Raw genomic sequence first — 16,445 nt, forward strand, 5'->3', positions numbered from 1 at the left:
TTCCGCACTGGAGCGCAGACCTGATGGCGGACGAGGTGGAGACGCCGCGCGTGCGGCTCGTGGTGGCGGGCGCCTCGGGCGTGGGCGAGGCCCAGGCGGGCGACGGCGACGCAGCCTTCGACCCCTGTAAGCCGCCGTTCTCCCTCTCTGGCTGCGTCTGAAGCTGACGCGCTATCTTTTGTGCGTGTATTTGTGAACCCCCCAGATTGCCAGGCGCAGTGCGGCGACGTGGTGCTACGCACGGCCGCACAGGCCAAGACGACGGTGCCGCAGTGGGCGCAGAACTTCACGTTCGGCGTCAAGAAGCCGCTGGGCGACGCCGTGCTCTTCAAGGTCTTCGGGCTCAACGCGCGCGGCCGCGACGTGCTGCTCGGCAGCGCCGCGCTGCAGATCGAGACGCTGGCGCCCGACACGACCGCGACGCACATACTACCGCTGCTGGACGCCGCCGGGAAGGTAAACCGTCTGATTGTGTAGTGGCTTCTTTTATTTATTGTTAACGTGTGCTGATGCGCGCAGAGCTGCGGGGAGCTGACGGTGGAGGCGACGTATGAGCCCAAGTTTATGGCGCCGCCGCGGAAAGACGCTGGGGGGACGCCCAACAAGAAGCCGGCGTCACCCAAGAAGTTGACGGCGTCGATGTCACCCAAGAGCAGCGGTGGACCGCCTGCTGCAAGTGAGGAGAAGCCTGCTGCGGAGAGTTCTGGTGCGGGTTTTCCGTCTGACCAGCCACCAGCGAGTGCGAAGGAGGAGGAAGCTGAGCAGCAACCGGCAAAACCACCGAACTTCTATGTGGTGACGATTCTGGAGGGGACGGGACTGCTTGCGTGCGACGGCACGGGCATTGAAGCTACGAGCGACCCGTATGTGCGGGTTGCGTGCACCAAGAACCAGTCGCAGCGGACGAAGACACAGCAGCAGACACTGCATCCGTCGTGGCGCCAAAGGTTTTACTTTACGATTGTGCCTGGAGAGAAGCAGCTTCTGGAGCTTACAGTTGAGGACAGTGATCTGCTTACGAGTGACTTCATGGGACGGTGCGTCATCGATCTGGATGAGTTCACAAAACGCTTCCAAGGCGAGAAGCAGGCCTTCTGGTTGGCGTTGGAGCAACAACCTGAGTCGAAAGAAAGCGATGGCCCAAGCGACCTGAGTCCGCAACGCAAGATGAATTATGGCAATGGCAAAATCTGTTTGGCTATTGAAATGCAATACCTGGATAGGGAAATTGGCAGCTTGGAGCAAGGAGAGATTGACAACGTTACTGAGGTTCCAAGTGGCCGCGGCCTGCGCCATCAAGGTAGTTCTGATGATGCTGTTGAAGATGAGGGTGGGAATAATGGAAACCACGGCGAGGACACGAACGAAGAAGCCAACAACGATGGTAACGATGATGATGTCAATGCGAGAAGGGAGGAAGCGGAGGCCCAGCGAAAGCAGCGAGAAGAAGAGCGACAGAAAATGCTCGCGGAACTGTCAAATGTGCAGTTTCTATCCGGTGACTACCAAGTCCGGGTCCGAATCATCGAAGTACGGGACTTGCAGCCGATGGACGCCAATGGTCTTTGCGATCCTGTTGTGTCCGTAGAGTGTCTTGGTCAATGCCAACACACGGTCGTTAAGCAGAAGCAGCTATCGTGTGTGTTTGATGAGTACCTCTACTTCAACTTCCGAAAGATGGACAAAGATACCGTACAACAAGGAAGTATCAAGATTTCGGTGTTCGACGCTGATGGGCCTGGTACCTCAGCGAACCGGTTGGCTGTTTCTCGTGCGTTCGATGACCTTATTGGTTTCTTCTCTGTGGACATCCCGTATGTGTACTTTCAACCAGACCATGAATTGAAACGGAAATGGGTGGCACTGGTCGGCAGCGGGACAACAAACAGTGACAGCATTCAGGGCTATGTGCTGTGAGTATGATACATTGTGCATCTTATATCATTATATGCGTGCGTATCTGACAGTTGTTGTATTTTGAACGGCCAGCCTTTCGCTTGTCGTATTAGGACCAAACGACAAAATGAAGTTGTATGACCCTGCCGAAGACAGAGACCCAGACGAACATGCTGTGAAGTCAAAGGCAGACATCAACTCAATGGTATTGGTCCCCCCGCGCGTCACTCAAAAGCTGAGCTTTTTAGTGATTACTATTTATCGAGCCGAAGAGCTACCAGATATGGACTACAGTATGATGATGCACGGCGGTATCGATGGCTACGTTCGAGCGTACTTCGCTGGCCAGGATGTACTGGAGACGAAAAAAGTGACCGTGAAGGGCAGTGAAAATCTAGCTGTGGCGTTCAACCAAGAATTGTGGTTCCCCGTCCTTTTGCCAACCATGAGCGATAACATTTTCCTGTCGATGTGGGATTGGGACATGACCGCAGATCAGCTCGTTGCCAATCTTTTGGAACCGTTTTCGTTTAAGCAAGTGCTAAACTACCCCAACCAATTTAAGCAGGTGTGGGCAAATCTGTACGGACCCCCAGTGGGTTACGATACCGACTCGAGCGCGCTACAGCTAATGCAGAAGCACCCTGTGCATGCTAGTACGTATCGTGGACGGCTTTTGATGTCACTACGTGTTGAAGATGGGTTACAGTCCGTGACTGATGAAGCACATGTCAGGAACCTATTAAATACGTCCGTCGTGCCGAAGATGAAAAGATACACATTGCGAGCGGCGCTATTTTACGGGACGGAAATTCCAGTTTTCACCAGCAAAACGAATTGGAATCGAAACACCCGAATGTCGTTAAAGATTTCGGTGGGTCGACACAGCGTTGAGAGTTCGCGGGCACACAACGTCTCTGGGATTTGCCACTTCAACCAATATCTTGACGTCCTTGACGTGGAACTTCCTGCATACCTTGACCAAGTCCCTGACGTGTTCGTGCACCTCATACGCCAGACTATGAACGAGTCGCGCTGTATCTGCTTCGCTCGATTTAAGGCCGAAGATCTATTTTGCCAAGATTCCGACGCGCTAAAGACCATCCCACCACCACAGTGGGTTGTTCTTAACGAAGACAAGGTGTTACACGAGCTAAAGGACCACGACTTTACTGGGAACATACTAATGAATCTTCGCCTTGAAGATTCCGAGCACAGAGAGCGACCCGAGGAAGAAATTGCGCAACAGTGGCGACAATACGCGAACACGACGGTGCAGTACATGAAATACATGCTTTTCGTTCATGTTTTCCAAGGAAAGTGTTTACCAGCTGCCGACTTCGACGGTCTACTGGATCCGTATGTGAAGGTGGCCTGCGTTGGCTCTGAAGGCCAAGTCAGTACACGGATGTCGACGCGAGACCCTTGCTTTTATGAGACGGTTGTGCTCGATGTTGAGCTCCCTCAGAACGAACAATTTTTACCTAAAGTGTCACTGCAAGTGTACGATTGGGATCGTTACGATGCAGACGACTATGTCGGCGGGCTAAAGTTCAGCTTAGCAGATTTTCCACAGATGTCGTCCTCGGAGTATTCCAAAATCCGGGCCAATGGTGAGTACTCGGCACCTCGTCCGAAATGGTACCCTATTTGTTACGAAAAGCCGGGAGACACGCAAGGCGAGTTGTTGCTCTCATTTGATCTTATTAAGAAGGATACACCAGGCGTCATTGTAGAACCCCCAGAGTCGATTCGCCCACCCGCCGAAGAGGCTTTCGTTGAAATCATGTGCTTGGGATGCCGCGGGCTCCAACCAACGGGGTTTATGCCTATCAACACACCGTTTGCGAAATTTGAGATCGGTGAAATCACCAAGACAAACCAGCCGAAGTTCACGAACCCATCCTCGAAGCCGAGTAGCCGGAATCCGAACTTCTTGCAACGAATTGTTGTACCGGTGAAGATGCCACTGGACTCGTTGTATGCACCCAGGCTCAATATTACAGTATACGACCAGTTACTGGGCGGCTTCTACAAGCCGGTAATCGGTGTCTGCGCGGTGGATTTAAGCCGAAAGATGCCGTTGTCGAATGGAGAGCCTAACCCCTTATACATCGAGGAATGTAGCAAACCCACCACACGTGGCAGCAATCCGTATGTTGACTACGGAGACGATCTTTCAACGTTCCCAGGAACAGTTCCTTCTAAGATCCTGGCAGCGAGATCTCCGAGTGCAGTTACTGAGAAGTCCCAAAAGAAGCGAAACCCAATCCGCATCGGTGGAGTCTGTTCGTCTGGGAGCTTTGGCATGTACGATGACGATGACGATGAGCTCCCACATTACATGCATCAGCGTGAGATAGTCGATGGCGAGTTGGAAGACACGCTCAAATCTCCATTTGATACCTACACCCTTTTCCGTGGATCCATATCGAATGACGGGTGCGAATCAAGCGAACAATCTTCGGACACATACCGCCCCGTTGGAAAATTTAAAGGCATTGTCCGCGTTCTAAAATCGCGTGATGACCCCCCTCTTTTCGACTTGGACCTGTTCCTGAACCCGCAGCCATACCTAGTTCGAGTGTATGTGCTAGATGCACTTAATTTGCACCCGAAGGATGCGAACAACAGGTGCGACCCGTATCTGCGCGTGAGCCTCGGGGATGGGCGACTTCGCGAACAAATGTTTAACGACCGTGAGAACTACCAATCCGAAACCCTGACGCCAAAGTTTCACAAGATGTACGAGTTTAAGGCGGACCTCCCCGGCGCGTCTGAGCTAAAGCTGGAGGTTCTTGACTACGATTTCTTCGCGATCCCCACACTGCCGACCGGTCTAAGTAAAGCGCTAAGTACTGCGGTTGGAACCACTTTGGACGGCGACGACTTTGTTGGCGCCACACTCCTTGACTTGGAAGACCGGTGGTTCGACGCAAAGTGGCAAGAGCTCGGCCTCTCGCCAGAACGGGTCGAACGGCGCAAACCGCTAGAGGTTCGGCCTTTGTTTGCTCCTTCTAGCACACTTCCGCAAGGAAGCCTCCGACTGTGGGTAGATATCCTCACGGGAGCGGAAATGAATGTTGTACGACCACTGGATATATCGCTGCCTCCGCCGCAGATGTTTGAAGTGCGCGTTATCATCTACAAGGCGAAGAATGTGACCCCCGGGGACTTCACAGATCTGAGTGATCTGTTTGTGAAATGCTGGCTTCAAAACCGGGATGACAAGTCTCAGAGTACTGACACGCACTGGCGCGCGAGGCACGGTCGTGCATCGTTCAACTGGCGCATGAAGTTTGATGTCGAGCTGCCACTAGATCCGGAAAAGGAGGCGGATCGCGGCTATCTTCACTTCCAAATGTGGGATCGAGACGTCGTGTACGATGACTGTCTTGCGGATGCTGTGGTGGACCTAACTTCGTTCCTCAAGACAGCGTTCAAATCAAAGCAGGCTGTTAATGTCTTCGCCAAGCCAAAGCCTATCCGTATTCGAGGTACTGAGAGTATGCCATACGAAGGGACATCGCGGCGCTCAGGGTATTCCTCCACCGAAGATGCAAGTCGACAACGTCTGTCTCATGCCGGTGAGGTAGTTATCTCCATTGCCGAGGAAGAAGGAGGAGATATCGACAGAAAACCCTTGCTGTCCAGGGACGTTCCTGACATTGATGATGATGACGAAACTGAGTCGGAGGACGTGGACGCCGACATGGAGAATGCCGAGTCGCTCGTCAAGTCTTTTATGCATCGTCTAGGCATGGGCGATGATCCGGAAGATGCCAGTTGGCTTACAATGACGACTCGAGACTCCCACACTGGCGACCGTGTGCGTGCTGGCGAGCTATTAGTGTCAGTGGAGATTCTTCCTAAGCATTTAGCAGAGGTCCGATCCGCTGGGTTGGGGCGAGGCGAGCCAAACAACTTTCCTTTCTTGCCCGAACCCGCCGATCGCCTCCACCTTTCGGCCATGTGGAACCCGTGCTACGTCTTGGAGGCGCTGATGGGGCCGAAGTACTATCGCGCGTTCGCTTCCTTCTTCCTCTGCACGGTGTTCATGATGCTTGTGCTATTCGCGGGGCCGCTGATCAACGTTCTCCTGACGCTGTTTGAACTGGTGCCTCAGCCATTCGGGCTCATTTCCTTTTTCTTGGTGCTGGCACTACTCATGGGTGCCCTCGTGTACATGCTCTACCGATGCCGGCGTGCAATTATCCGCGTCACCGGCGGAGATGACTTCAGTTCGTCAACGAGAACCAAGGGTAAGCGCAAGGCTCGTCGTGCGCTGCGTTGAACGAGTTGCGTCTTAGTGGTGTGCGTAGTGTTTCTTTCATTTGTCGATGGCGGGCTCAAGGCCGTTAGTGCACGCTACATGTCATTTTCAAGTCCGAAGCTCCATGAACACACATGGTAGCGAGACGATCACCGGTTGGCTTCGTTAATTAGGGAATATAAACCTTGTCACGTTCGAGCGTGCCAGTCCAAACACAATCTATAGCGCTTAAACATCGAGAAGAGCAATATCGCGGTTTACACAACGTGTATGCTGGTTACCGCAAAAGCGTGGGTGCGCATCCGTGACGAAAGGGGTTGTCCAGTAGTATTACAGGTGCAGGAAGCTGCCAAAAAATGCCAACACGTTTGCTTTCGGGGTATTTGTGGTTACCACTAACAGTACTGCATCACAATTTGACACCTTCGTTGTTGGAGCCCAATAAGCCCACATGGAAGAGCGATCCTTGTTCACCCAGTGCTGGAAGACCTTCTCGCGATACTCCACCATCGGGCTCTCTCTTCCACCGTGTAGCGATTATCGCCGTCGTCACTTTCGTACGGGGTCTTGTGAGTTCGGTGAAGTCTCGCGTTTTCGACGGCATGGATCAGCTGAGATGACCCCATCGTCCTTGTCGGACTCCGTGTGAGTTCATTGGCACTAGCGAGAAGGGTGGTAGCAGTAGTTTCCAGCAGGATGAAGGAGAGTCGCATTATTGTCTATAACTCTCACTTGAACCATTTTTGCTAGTGATGTTCAGGAATTCATTACTCTGCGCTGGCACCCTTCGGATATAAGAAGACACAAGAACCAAGCTGGTGCGGCGGAGCTGGAACTTCGTCCCATTCAACTCCAGGCTTGTAGGAAGATGATCCATCCTCCTTTCACTTCTTGGAAAAATTGTGTTTGTCACTGTCTTAACCATGGTCGATTGGCGACAACACGGGTGACTACACTTGTATTGTACATGTAATTCAAAGTAATGAACCCACATCACGACCCGAAAATGTCGTCCTCAATACGTTTGAACTGGTACCCACCGCGTCCATCGAACTGGTTGCCACAAACCACGTTGACAGTGCGTTAGGTCAATAACGATCCTGCAAATAAATCATTACCGTACCAACCAAAGTAAAAACCCACCTGCAGGACAAATTCGTGATACTGCCACAATGACCGGCGGTGCGACACCGTGAACAATGTGATTTCCTGTTCGCGACAGTAACTGTACATCGCGCCTTCGACATCCACGCTCACAGTTGATGTGCATTCGTCGAGGATGGCGAACTGCGGTTTGTGGTAGAACAGGCGAGCCATAGCCAACCGCTGCTTCTCGCCACCGGACATCACGTCGGTCCAATCCTGCACGGCATCCCAGCCGCCCTCACGCTGGAGGAGATGGTTGAGTTGAACCTTCTCAAGGAATTGCATCAACTCGTCATCGCTTCGACCGCTGGCCCTCATGTCAGCGAGAGAGTGCGGATAGATCACTTGATCGCGGAGACTACCCAAAGTCAGGTACGGGCGCTGCGGGATGTAAAAGAGTCCGTTCCGTTGTGGCTTGGTCAACTTACCGTCGTAGAGAGGCCACAACTCGCCCAAAACTCGAAACAGCGAGCTCTTCCCGCAGCCGTTGGGCCCCGCGACCACCACATTCATCCCCGTTGTGACCTTCAGGTTGAGTGATGGTATCAAAACATCACCGTTTGGAGTGATCAGAGGCACGTTTTCAAACTGAATGACGCCGTCACGATACTGAAGCTCCCCACGACGAAGTAGCACGCCCAGCATTGGGCTACCATTGCCAGCGTCGTCGCCACCGACAAGCGAGCGTTGAATACCACCGCCGTTCAGGCCAGTTAATACATCGACAAACTCCGTGATTCGAGTCGTAAAAGTGGCGAGCCGCGTGAGTTCCCGTCCTGAGAGAACCAGTCGTCCGGTAGCCTCTGCCAAGTTAATCATCATCTTGCCGGACCGGAAGTAATCCTCCATTCGCTCCGCGTACGTCAAGTCTGCAAGGCGGAGGTTCGTAGGATCTATGAACGGCTTGAACACGACGTAGTAGCCGACCACAATCGCCAAATACTTGGCCACGATGGTATCCACGGCGCTCACAGCGATTCGGAACTGTTGACTCGAACGACTGAGATCGATGAGGCGATGGAATGACTCGTCCAGGACACTTTTCTCGCGCACGTTACCATTGTAGAAGGCGATCTCCTCGCTGTGTGTGATCAGCCGCGAGTTCATGAAGCGGAAGGTGCCTTCTGCTTGATGCTCAGCAATGGTGAAGCGCCCCATCGGCTGTCTCAACCACGTCAGGAAAATCCCTGACGTCACCAGGTAGCTCAACATAGTCACGGGAGCCTGAACGCCGACAGACGACGCCAGCCTGGCGGCGTAGATTGCGATATCCAGCAGTGGCTTGGACAGGTTCACGTAGAGCTCCGTCACGGAGTTGCTGAACCGCTCGACGTCGACGGTGAGAAGCTGGTCAGCGTTCGAGACTCGGGTGTCGAGGTTAGCGACTTTGTAGTAGACGAAGCCTTTGAGGTACTGGTCGTACAGGTGCTTGGTCAGTCGCGCTCGGAAGCGCAGACTCAGCTCCGACTGCCCGTACTTGAGAAGACAGTTGACGCAGGACATGGGCAGCATGACGGCTATGAAGCGGCGTAGGTGGCGCAGGAAGTCCTGCTGCGAGCGCGAGACGATGGCCCTTTCGATGGACGTGAACATTTGCAGCACGACGATGTCGAAGGACGTCTTCGCCGCCAGCATGACCGCGATCAAGGCGGCAAAGCCCACCTCGGCTGAGAATGGACCGGGGACGATCACGCGGAAGAGTCGAAGGAAGCGACGGAGGAAATCCCCGTTCACCGCCACCTTTGACTGGTTGGATCGCTTCCGTGCCGAGACCACTGGGTCTTGGTTAGATGTAGTCGCGTTGGCCTTTTGGCGGCCGTTCTCGCGGATTGCGGTCGCTACGGCGATCAACGCAACGACACCGGAGACCACACTCGTCTTGGACAATACTGTCATTGGACTTGGAATCGCGTGTGGCCTGGAGATCAATTAGACTTGTGAGCTGGAATCGATGTCGGGGAAGCGCGATGTCGTCCGATGCGCAGCCATGCTCGCGACATCTGTGGGGTGGGAGTGCTGGTTCATCGGCACCGCTGATTGCCCCAGCGCCAACCAGTGGTGCCACACTTCACCGTCAACGTTAAGGGTCTTGCGCCTAAACGACGAGGTTTGCTGCAAACCGAGATTGCAAACTTTGTTGTCAACAGCTTAGGAAAACAGATTGCGGCCGGGGAGAGCAGCACCCAGGCACGGTAGACTCGCCCCTTGAGCGCCTCGGGGTGCTTTGAGAGCGGCTTGCAACCCCATTTTCTTCGGGGGCGTCCAGAGGCGGCGGTGCAGCACGTTTTCTTCACCGCGTCCGCGCAGTAATTCCTGCCGTTGCAGAGGCCCGCCAACTCGCGCGCGACTTGGCCGAAGGCGAACGTTGACCAACCGTCTTGCGGTGCCGCTGCAGCGCTTCCCACAGCCTGTACGTTCGTCGTCGTCCACCTGCAGGCAAATGCCAACGGAAATTTGATCAGGAAAACTCGCTTGTGCTAGCAAGTTGTCGACGGTGTGTCTGCATACCGAGTCTCGATAACTGGGAATTGCAACGAAAATTGAAGCTTGCTTTGCATGAACAGCCTGTTCTCCTGTGATCGAGGGTAGTGCGCGCGGGACAACTATACCTGCGCTTCCTGCGGACACTTTCGTCGCCTTACCGTAGTACCAAATCGTCACAGCTTTGCGTTCACGATACGTCGGCAGCACTTCATGCTCGACGTCAAGACTTGGAAATACCATCAACGTATCAAGCTTGGGAGGGAACATCCCAGTGGCTTGCTGGCAAGTGTTTCGAATTCTTCAAATGAACGCGAAGCTCTCCACCGTGGTCAGGTTCCCACCCGTCGTTCAGGTAATACACACACGTGACGAGCCATCCTTGGACATCGCGCCTCGTTCATCTCGCTGTGCGTTCGAGTACGTGTCCAAATGCTTGACAAACCTAGCACATCCCCTGGCGTAAAGGACACGACAACATGCACGGCCTAAGCCAGCAAAAAAAAAACAAATAAACCAGCTAAGGGAATCTGCCACTTTAGTGCACTAGAAGCATATTAGTGCACTAATAGAAACGACCAATCACGCCAAAACCCTACGAGCTCTGGTATATTACTGGATGAAATATTTGAAACCGTAAAACCTGCCATTATGTATACAGCTCCTGTTGGCTAACTCTCGACCACCCGATTTGTCTCGTCTGCTTTTGCAGTTAGTACTAGTGGCATGAGCTTAACTATTTGACTATCACTACCAAATTGACCTCGCCCCGAGAATCATGACCAAGAAGCGCGGAGACTACACCAAAAGCAAGCTAAACTCTACCGCAAGCTAATTAAGTGGGTAGGCAAGCGCAAGAAAGACGAATCGATGGAGTCTCAGTGACGTGGCCCTCAACCACGCCTGACAGCTGAGGCAGAGCAAAACCTTTGTGAGTGGATAATGGGGCGACAGCTTATCGGGAAGCCGGCCAAACGTGGGGAAATCATTGCCAAGGCCAGCACGATAGCTGAGATGACTACGGGCACTGGCGCTGGTAGCGGCTGGTACAGGCGCTTTATGAAGCGGCGCCGGCGTCGATTAAGCAAGCCGCTTGGCTTCACGTGAAGAAAACCGTCCAACAACAGCTTCTCGTCCTCCCACCACCACGCACGAAAGGCAGGAAGCGGAAGACAGCGACAGTTGGTGGACGATTGCTTACCCGTGAACTACTAGAGAACCTACAAGCAAAACCTCGAAAGGCACGGCAAAAAGGTTCCCGACTGACACCGGTTCATACGGAGGTTGAAAATGCTCCAGGCGCACCCGAGCAATCGCTGTTTGAAGCAATAGTTTAGTCAAGAGATAAGACAGACAGGCAAATCAATGTTAGTTACTGTAAGTCAATTGCACACACAGATGAGCAGATAATCATACCTTTATAACAGTGCGGAGAATTAACGTGTCCGAGGGGACTCGAACCCGCGACAACCATGCTCCCCGTAGGGCCCTCATTAAGCCAGCGGCGTTAACCGACTGAGCTGTCAGCACTGTCGAAATGACAAATTATTTCCAAGATACATATCCTTTCAATACTGATGTGTTTGCGTTTTTATCGAGTATTATAGGTTACCTAACCACTGAACGAAAGAAACACTGTCCCAGTTTGAGAAATGCTGGTTCATACAAATACTAAGATAAAAAGGAGCACTAAACTGGCAATCAGCAGGAAATAGGCCATTCACTACAGTCCATCCAAACTACCCAATAAGAGCCTCTCCATACCAGAATTAATCTGTGAAAGAGAGTAAACAAACGCCTGTCTGGGCATGCATATTGCACACTGAAACTCACAGTAGACTTTCGGCTATCGCGCCTTGACTTATGCCCTTTGAAAAGTGCACTAAATTGGCAAATTCCCTTAGTCATAATTTAGCAAAACAATTGCGGTAAACTATTGTATAATTGAAATTATAACTGAACAAAAAAACTTTGCGGTAAACTATCACCTGATCATCTGACTCAACCTCGTTTTATCCAGAGCAAAAGCGATCACCACATTCAACGCACCACCTCAACGACAAGCGCAACGCGCAGTGTAGGTCGCGGCAGTGGCTGCCTACTTGCGATTGGGAAAGACCATCTTGGAGATTTGTGAACTAGAATCGCTGCTGCCAGCGACGACCTTAGCAGGGTTGATGAAGAACGTTAAGCACCCGACCGGTTGCTTACTACTGGTTATCCTAGCGAGACTGTGACCGGTGCCACTGCAATGGCAAGGTCTAGATGCGTGTCAAGGCGGAGGCGGTGGCTTCGCTAACCGAAATGCGCTCGAAACGACGCCTGGTAGATCACATCAAACAGCCTCCACGCCAAGTTGGGCGAGCAGTCGCCTGTTTGCTGCGGATCGGCTAGTTCGTGGAGATCAAATGCGGGGCCAGTCTAGACGCGGAGCGGTACTGGATTACCCGGCAGCACCTGCGGACGACTCCAAAGCACCCATAGCTCTGCAACCGACGTGCCGCGACGACTGCAGCGACGCAGCAGAACCCAACGCGATTTCGACTCCTCGAAGAGGTTCCATGCCTGTATCGGACAATGAGGCAAAAGACGGTGTCGCCGCACCACCCAGCCACCGCGCAGTGGATGCACTGCGTCAGTCGCCACTGGTGGAGATGCACCGCAGCTCAAGCGGACGGAATCTACGGCTCAAGCATCTATCGCTAGCGGACGGAGCTCTGCTGTCCGCACCGAACGCTTTGACCCCACGAGCACCTTCAGGAAGAAGACCCGAGAGCAGACAGCGGCTGTACAGCGCCGACTGCAACAACAACAACAACGACGGACCCAGCAACAACGACAATCTTTTACCGCGAAGCAGCAGCTTCTCGATCGCCGTGCGGGCGCTGAAAGACCATGAGAGGAGCAGGTCAGCCACAGACCCTGATGGGCTTGAAGGGCTTTGCGAGAGACCTGAACATCTGCCCAGGTGTAGTGACGATGAAGATGACCGCCAACAAAGAGAAGATAGCAGTGATGAGAGTGAAGAGATCAATTGGGACGCACACAACGGTATTTCTCGCAACAATTTGGAAGTCCACCGCCACCTAGGCGATACAGCACAGGCAGAACAGATTGAAGAGAAGGCCGTGTCAAACTTCGGCCTCTGGGGAAAAGCAGCCAAGAGCAAACGCATGCCGGATGCGATAATTTTTTCGGCCTCCAGCGCTGAGGAGACGAAGTCATCGCACAGTCGATCATCGTCGTCAAGCAAGGTCCAGCCCGTGGAGACAAAACGCAACCCCAGCAGCGATTTTATCAACATACCATCGGCGAGTGAAATGGTTTCACAGCTCCACAGGACGCATCCACACCTAGCAGCACTTTCAGCACTAGATATTCCGAAGTCCATGTCTCTCACGCGGTCGACTTCGCCACGAATCGGCCGCCCGGGATTTTCCTCGCTGCCAGATACCTCACTTCGACGAGCCGCGGCAGTGCAGAACAATCAGCAAGCCGAAGCAGACGAAGAAGCAGAAGCAAAAGCACATTCGACTATTGAGATTATCAATCCAATAACGCAGTGGAAGCGGGGCGAACTCATTGGCGAAGGCACGTTTGGAAGGGTATGGACATTTGAGAATGGCATTTGGCGGCCGTTGTTCTTGACGACCTAGCTCGTATGTTTTACTCCCTGTAGGTTTATAAAGGGCTGAATATCTCGACAGGAGAACTCTTTGCGCTTAAGGAAATTGAGATCCACTCGAGCCCAAACGCTGATCAGGTTACCCAGATGCAGAAACTTGGAGAGGAGATCGCGCTCATGAATAATCTCAACCACAAGCATATCGTTCGGTCTGTTGATCGCCTTCTCCTGCTTTGTCAGCTTAGATGGGTCTGCGCTAATGATAATCCCGTGTGCTGTGTCTAGCTACAAAGGAAGTCACCGATCAGCGAACCATTTTTACATTTTCATGGAGTATGTGCCCGGTGGATCGATTGCCAGGTGCGTGTCAATAAGAAGTGGATCGCCTTCACTTTCGTGCATCTGACTGTTACTTCGTCTCCGATTAGTATGCTTAAACAATTTGACGCCTTCAGTGAGGATCTCATCCGGTTATACACACGGCAAATTGTACAGGGAGTAATGTACTTGCATCAGATGGGCATCGTCCACCGCGATATTAAAGGTTAGAAGGAGGTGGTCGAGCACAGGCGAGCTGGGTTTCATACTTAGTACTAATTGGTTCCGTTGCCAGGTGCAAACGTTTTGGTGACAGATCAGGGCGTGTCTAAGCTCGCAGATTTTGGTTGCTCGAAGCAGATTCCGCAGATGTTGACCACAAGTTTAGAGGAATCTCTGCGCTCCATTCGAGGTTCGATTCCGTGGATGGCTCCTGAGGTCGTGAAGCAGACTGGCCACGGATATGAGGCCGACATTTGGAGTATCGGAGCTACGGTCATCGAAATGGCAACAGCGAAGCACCCGTGGCCGCACTGCCATAACGGTCTAGCAGCGATGTACACGATCGCTATGGCGACGGCCCCACCTCCGTTACCAGAGCATTTATCACCTGAAGCAAAGTCGTTTTTGCGACGCTGCTTCTGTATCGACCCAGGAGGTAATGCATCGCTCTAGTTGTTGTATTTTTCCACTACTAACACGTATGCTTTCCCATGCAAATAGAGCGAGCAACTGCAGTAGAGCTCTCTGAGCACGCGTTCTTGGCCTAAAACGAGGTAAGTGTAACAATACTATGCAGGACAGATACCTACGCAACAAAGTTGTGGCCCTTTCGACATCGATATAAGGCGGTAGAACGAATGGAAGGGCAGCACTTGTTCCTGGATGCAAAGCTACTTGTACCATTTCCAGCCCGTTGAGTCGCACAGCAGCGCTGTCTGGCATCCTGTCGGGAGCACGGATAACTAGAGCGACAAAGTCTCATCGAACTTGACCGTGAAACATGGCGCAGTCCATAATTTGCTCTTCGGAAGAGCTTGAGCCACGGATCACGAGCTGCAGCGCCGCAACAGCCGTCACACACACAAGCCGCAGCATCTTCTCATCCAACCTAGTGGTCCGGCGCGTCGAACACCGCCAGGAGCAGCCTCCTGTAGTCGCCGCTGACCTCTCCGTGGATGCGGTCGCGCAGCTCCTTGCCGTACTTCTTCCTGTACGCGGGGCGGATGTCCTGCAGCACGACGCGGTAGCGCACGAGCGCGGCGCTGAGTGCGTCCTCGTCCGTGCCGAAGCCCTTCATGGTCTTCTCGAACAGCTCCGAGAGCAGCTCGAGCGGCTCCAGCGCCATGCGCACGAGGAAGAGCAGCGCGTCCTCGGCGTCCCCTCCGAACTCCTTCTTGACGGCCTTGACCAGGTCGTTCTTGTGCTTCCGGGCGTACGCGGCGTTCACCGCTCGCAGGTGTTGCGGCGGACTCGCCACCAACACGGCGATGAACGTCTTCTCGTCCGTGCCCAGGCGGCCCTGGCCGGCCTTGTACAGGGCCTCGGCGTCGGCCTCGGCTCGCTGCGGCGTGTGCAGCGCCGGGTTGAACTGCTCCAGCGGCGCCTGCAGCGCGGCCAGCAGCACCTTCCTGAGGTCGCCGCTCAGCTCGCCGTCCAGGGTCGAGCCCAGGTCGCGGCCGTAGCGTTCAAAGTAGGTTTTCTTCAATATGGCTAGCTCTACGTTGGTGCGGCCCATGACCACGGGGTACAGCAGCTTCTCCTTGGTGCCCAGGCCCTTGGTGGCCCTGCGCAGCACCGCGGCCTCCGCCTCGGGCAGCGGCCGCGCCAGCAGCTGCAGCAGGCGGCCGAAGTCGCCCGACGTCTCGGGCAGCGGCCGCGCCAGCAGCTGCAGCAGGCGGCCGAAGTCGCCCGACGTCTCGGACTTGAGCAGCTTGCGCAGCTCCTGGCCGTAGAGCTGCGGGTAGCGCACCGAGATGAGGTAGCGCTGGTCCGCCGACTTGGCGCCGAGCGCCGCGATCAGCGCCTTCTCGTCCGTGCCGAGGCCGCGACAGGCCTCGCGGATGGCCTGGCAGGCCTGGTCGATCTCCGGCGCGAAGTTGAGGAACGCGCCGTTGTGCACGGCGTGGTTCGCGGGCGGGTACAGGTTCAGCATGGCAGTGGATGGAGGAGGAGGAGGAGGAGAAGTGAGGGTGGAGAGGGCGATTCAAGAGTGAGCGCGGAGGTGAAGGAAGTGCGCCATTGGGTTCATTCGCGGCACTGATATGCTTCATAGCACAAGATGCCTCGCACTGAAAGCTACCAATGCAGTGCTAGTGACGATGGGAGATGCAGAGATGACCGCCCGCCACCGTTTCTGGAGTGTGTGAATGTCGAATTGGTGCTTCTGGGTGATGGCATGTACATGAGAAACGAGGAAGATGCAGGTTGTCCTGGACGGCTGCTTCGTAGAGGGATCGGTCTTGTTCATACTATTACTCGGCGTCGCAAATTCGACACTTCACCCTGCAAAGCACTCAAAGTTCTCCTCCTCAGGACCAGACCTCGGAAAAATTATTATTGAATTGCAATTACTGTATTTTTTGTCCGGAAATATGTATTATTGTACCCCAAGGTCTCCAGTACAATTATTACTGAGACAGTAAAATCATTAAATTGGATTTCCATACAAAACATAACTATAATTCATTTTGCAATAGAAAAATA

At 53.6% G+C, this 16,445-nt stretch overlaps 5 protein-coding genes across 6 annotated transcripts; 3 read left to right on the plus strand and 2 right to left on the minus strand.

Moving 5' to 3' along the window:
* Positions 1 to 23: 23 nt before the first annotated feature.
* Positions 24 to 2,642, plus strand: IUM83_12987 (uncharacterized protein; the record flags this gene model as incomplete). Its single annotated transcript, XM_067937635.1, has 5 exons — positions 24 to 126; positions 206 to 456; positions 520 to 1,913; positions 1,990 to 2,552; positions 2,632 to 2,642. The coding sequence occupies 5 exons, from the start codon at positions 24 to 26 to the stop codon at positions 2,640 to 2,642; spliced, it is 2,322 nt and encodes a 773-aa protein (XP_067795755.1).
* A 1,799-nt stretch (positions 2,643 to 4,441) lies between these two features.
* On the plus strand, positions 4,442 to 6,190 carry IUM83_12988 (the record flags this gene model as incomplete). Of its 2 annotated transcripts, none has more annotated exons than XM_067937636.1 (1): positions 4,442 to 6,190. In XM_067937636.1, the coding sequence occupies one exon, from the start codon at positions 4,442 to 4,444 to the stop codon at positions 6,188 to 6,190; it is 1,749 nt and encodes a 582-aa protein (XP_067795732.1). The 2 variants fall into 2 exon arrangements, with proteins under 2 accessions (XP_067795732.1, XP_067795733.1); XM_067937637.1 differs by having other exon boundaries at positions 5,189 to 6,190.
* A 972-nt stretch (positions 6,191 to 7,162) lies between these two features.
* On the minus strand, positions 7,163 to 9,211 carry IUM83_12989 (ATP-binding Cassette (ABC) Superfamily; the record flags this gene model as incomplete). The annotated part of the gene is made up of 2 exons (XM_067937638.1): positions 7,163 to 7,222; positions 7,313 to 9,211. 2 exons carry the CDS (start codon positions 9,209 to 9,211, stop codon positions 7,163 to 7,165), a joined length of 1,959 nt encoding a protein of 652 aa, XP_067795754.1.
* An 892-nt stretch (positions 9,212 to 10,103) lies between these two features.
* On the plus strand, positions 10,104 to 14,509 carry IUM83_12990 (STE/STE11 protein Kinase; the record flags this gene model as incomplete). Its single annotated transcript, XM_067937639.1, has 7 exons — positions 10,104 to 10,151; positions 13,360 to 13,401; positions 13,476 to 13,630; positions 13,707 to 13,781; positions 13,850 to 13,965; positions 14,035 to 14,397; positions 14,463 to 14,509. 7 exons carry the CDS (start codon positions 10,104 to 10,106, stop codon positions 14,507 to 14,509), a joined length of 846 nt encoding a protein of 281 aa, XP_067795696.1.
* Positions 14,510 to 14,850: 341 nt separating this feature from the next.
* On the minus strand, positions 14,851 to 15,894 carry IUM83_12991 (Annexin protein; the record flags this gene model as incomplete). The annotated part of the gene is made up of 1 exon (XM_067937640.1): positions 14,851 to 15,894. The coding sequence occupies one exon, from the start codon at positions 15,892 to 15,894 to the stop codon at positions 14,851 to 14,853; it is 1,044 nt and encodes a 347-aa protein (XP_067795856.1).
* Positions 15,895 to 16,445: the final 551 nt, after the last annotated feature.

Source organism: Phytophthora cinnamomi (assembly GCF_018691715.1).
Source record: "Phytophthora cinnamomi strain GKB4 chromosome Unknown Contig19, whole genome shotgun sequence".
In the NCBI taxonomy this organism is placed as follows: domain Eukaryota; phylum Oomycota; class Peronosporomycetes; order Peronosporales; family Peronosporaceae; genus Phytophthora; species Phytophthora cinnamomi.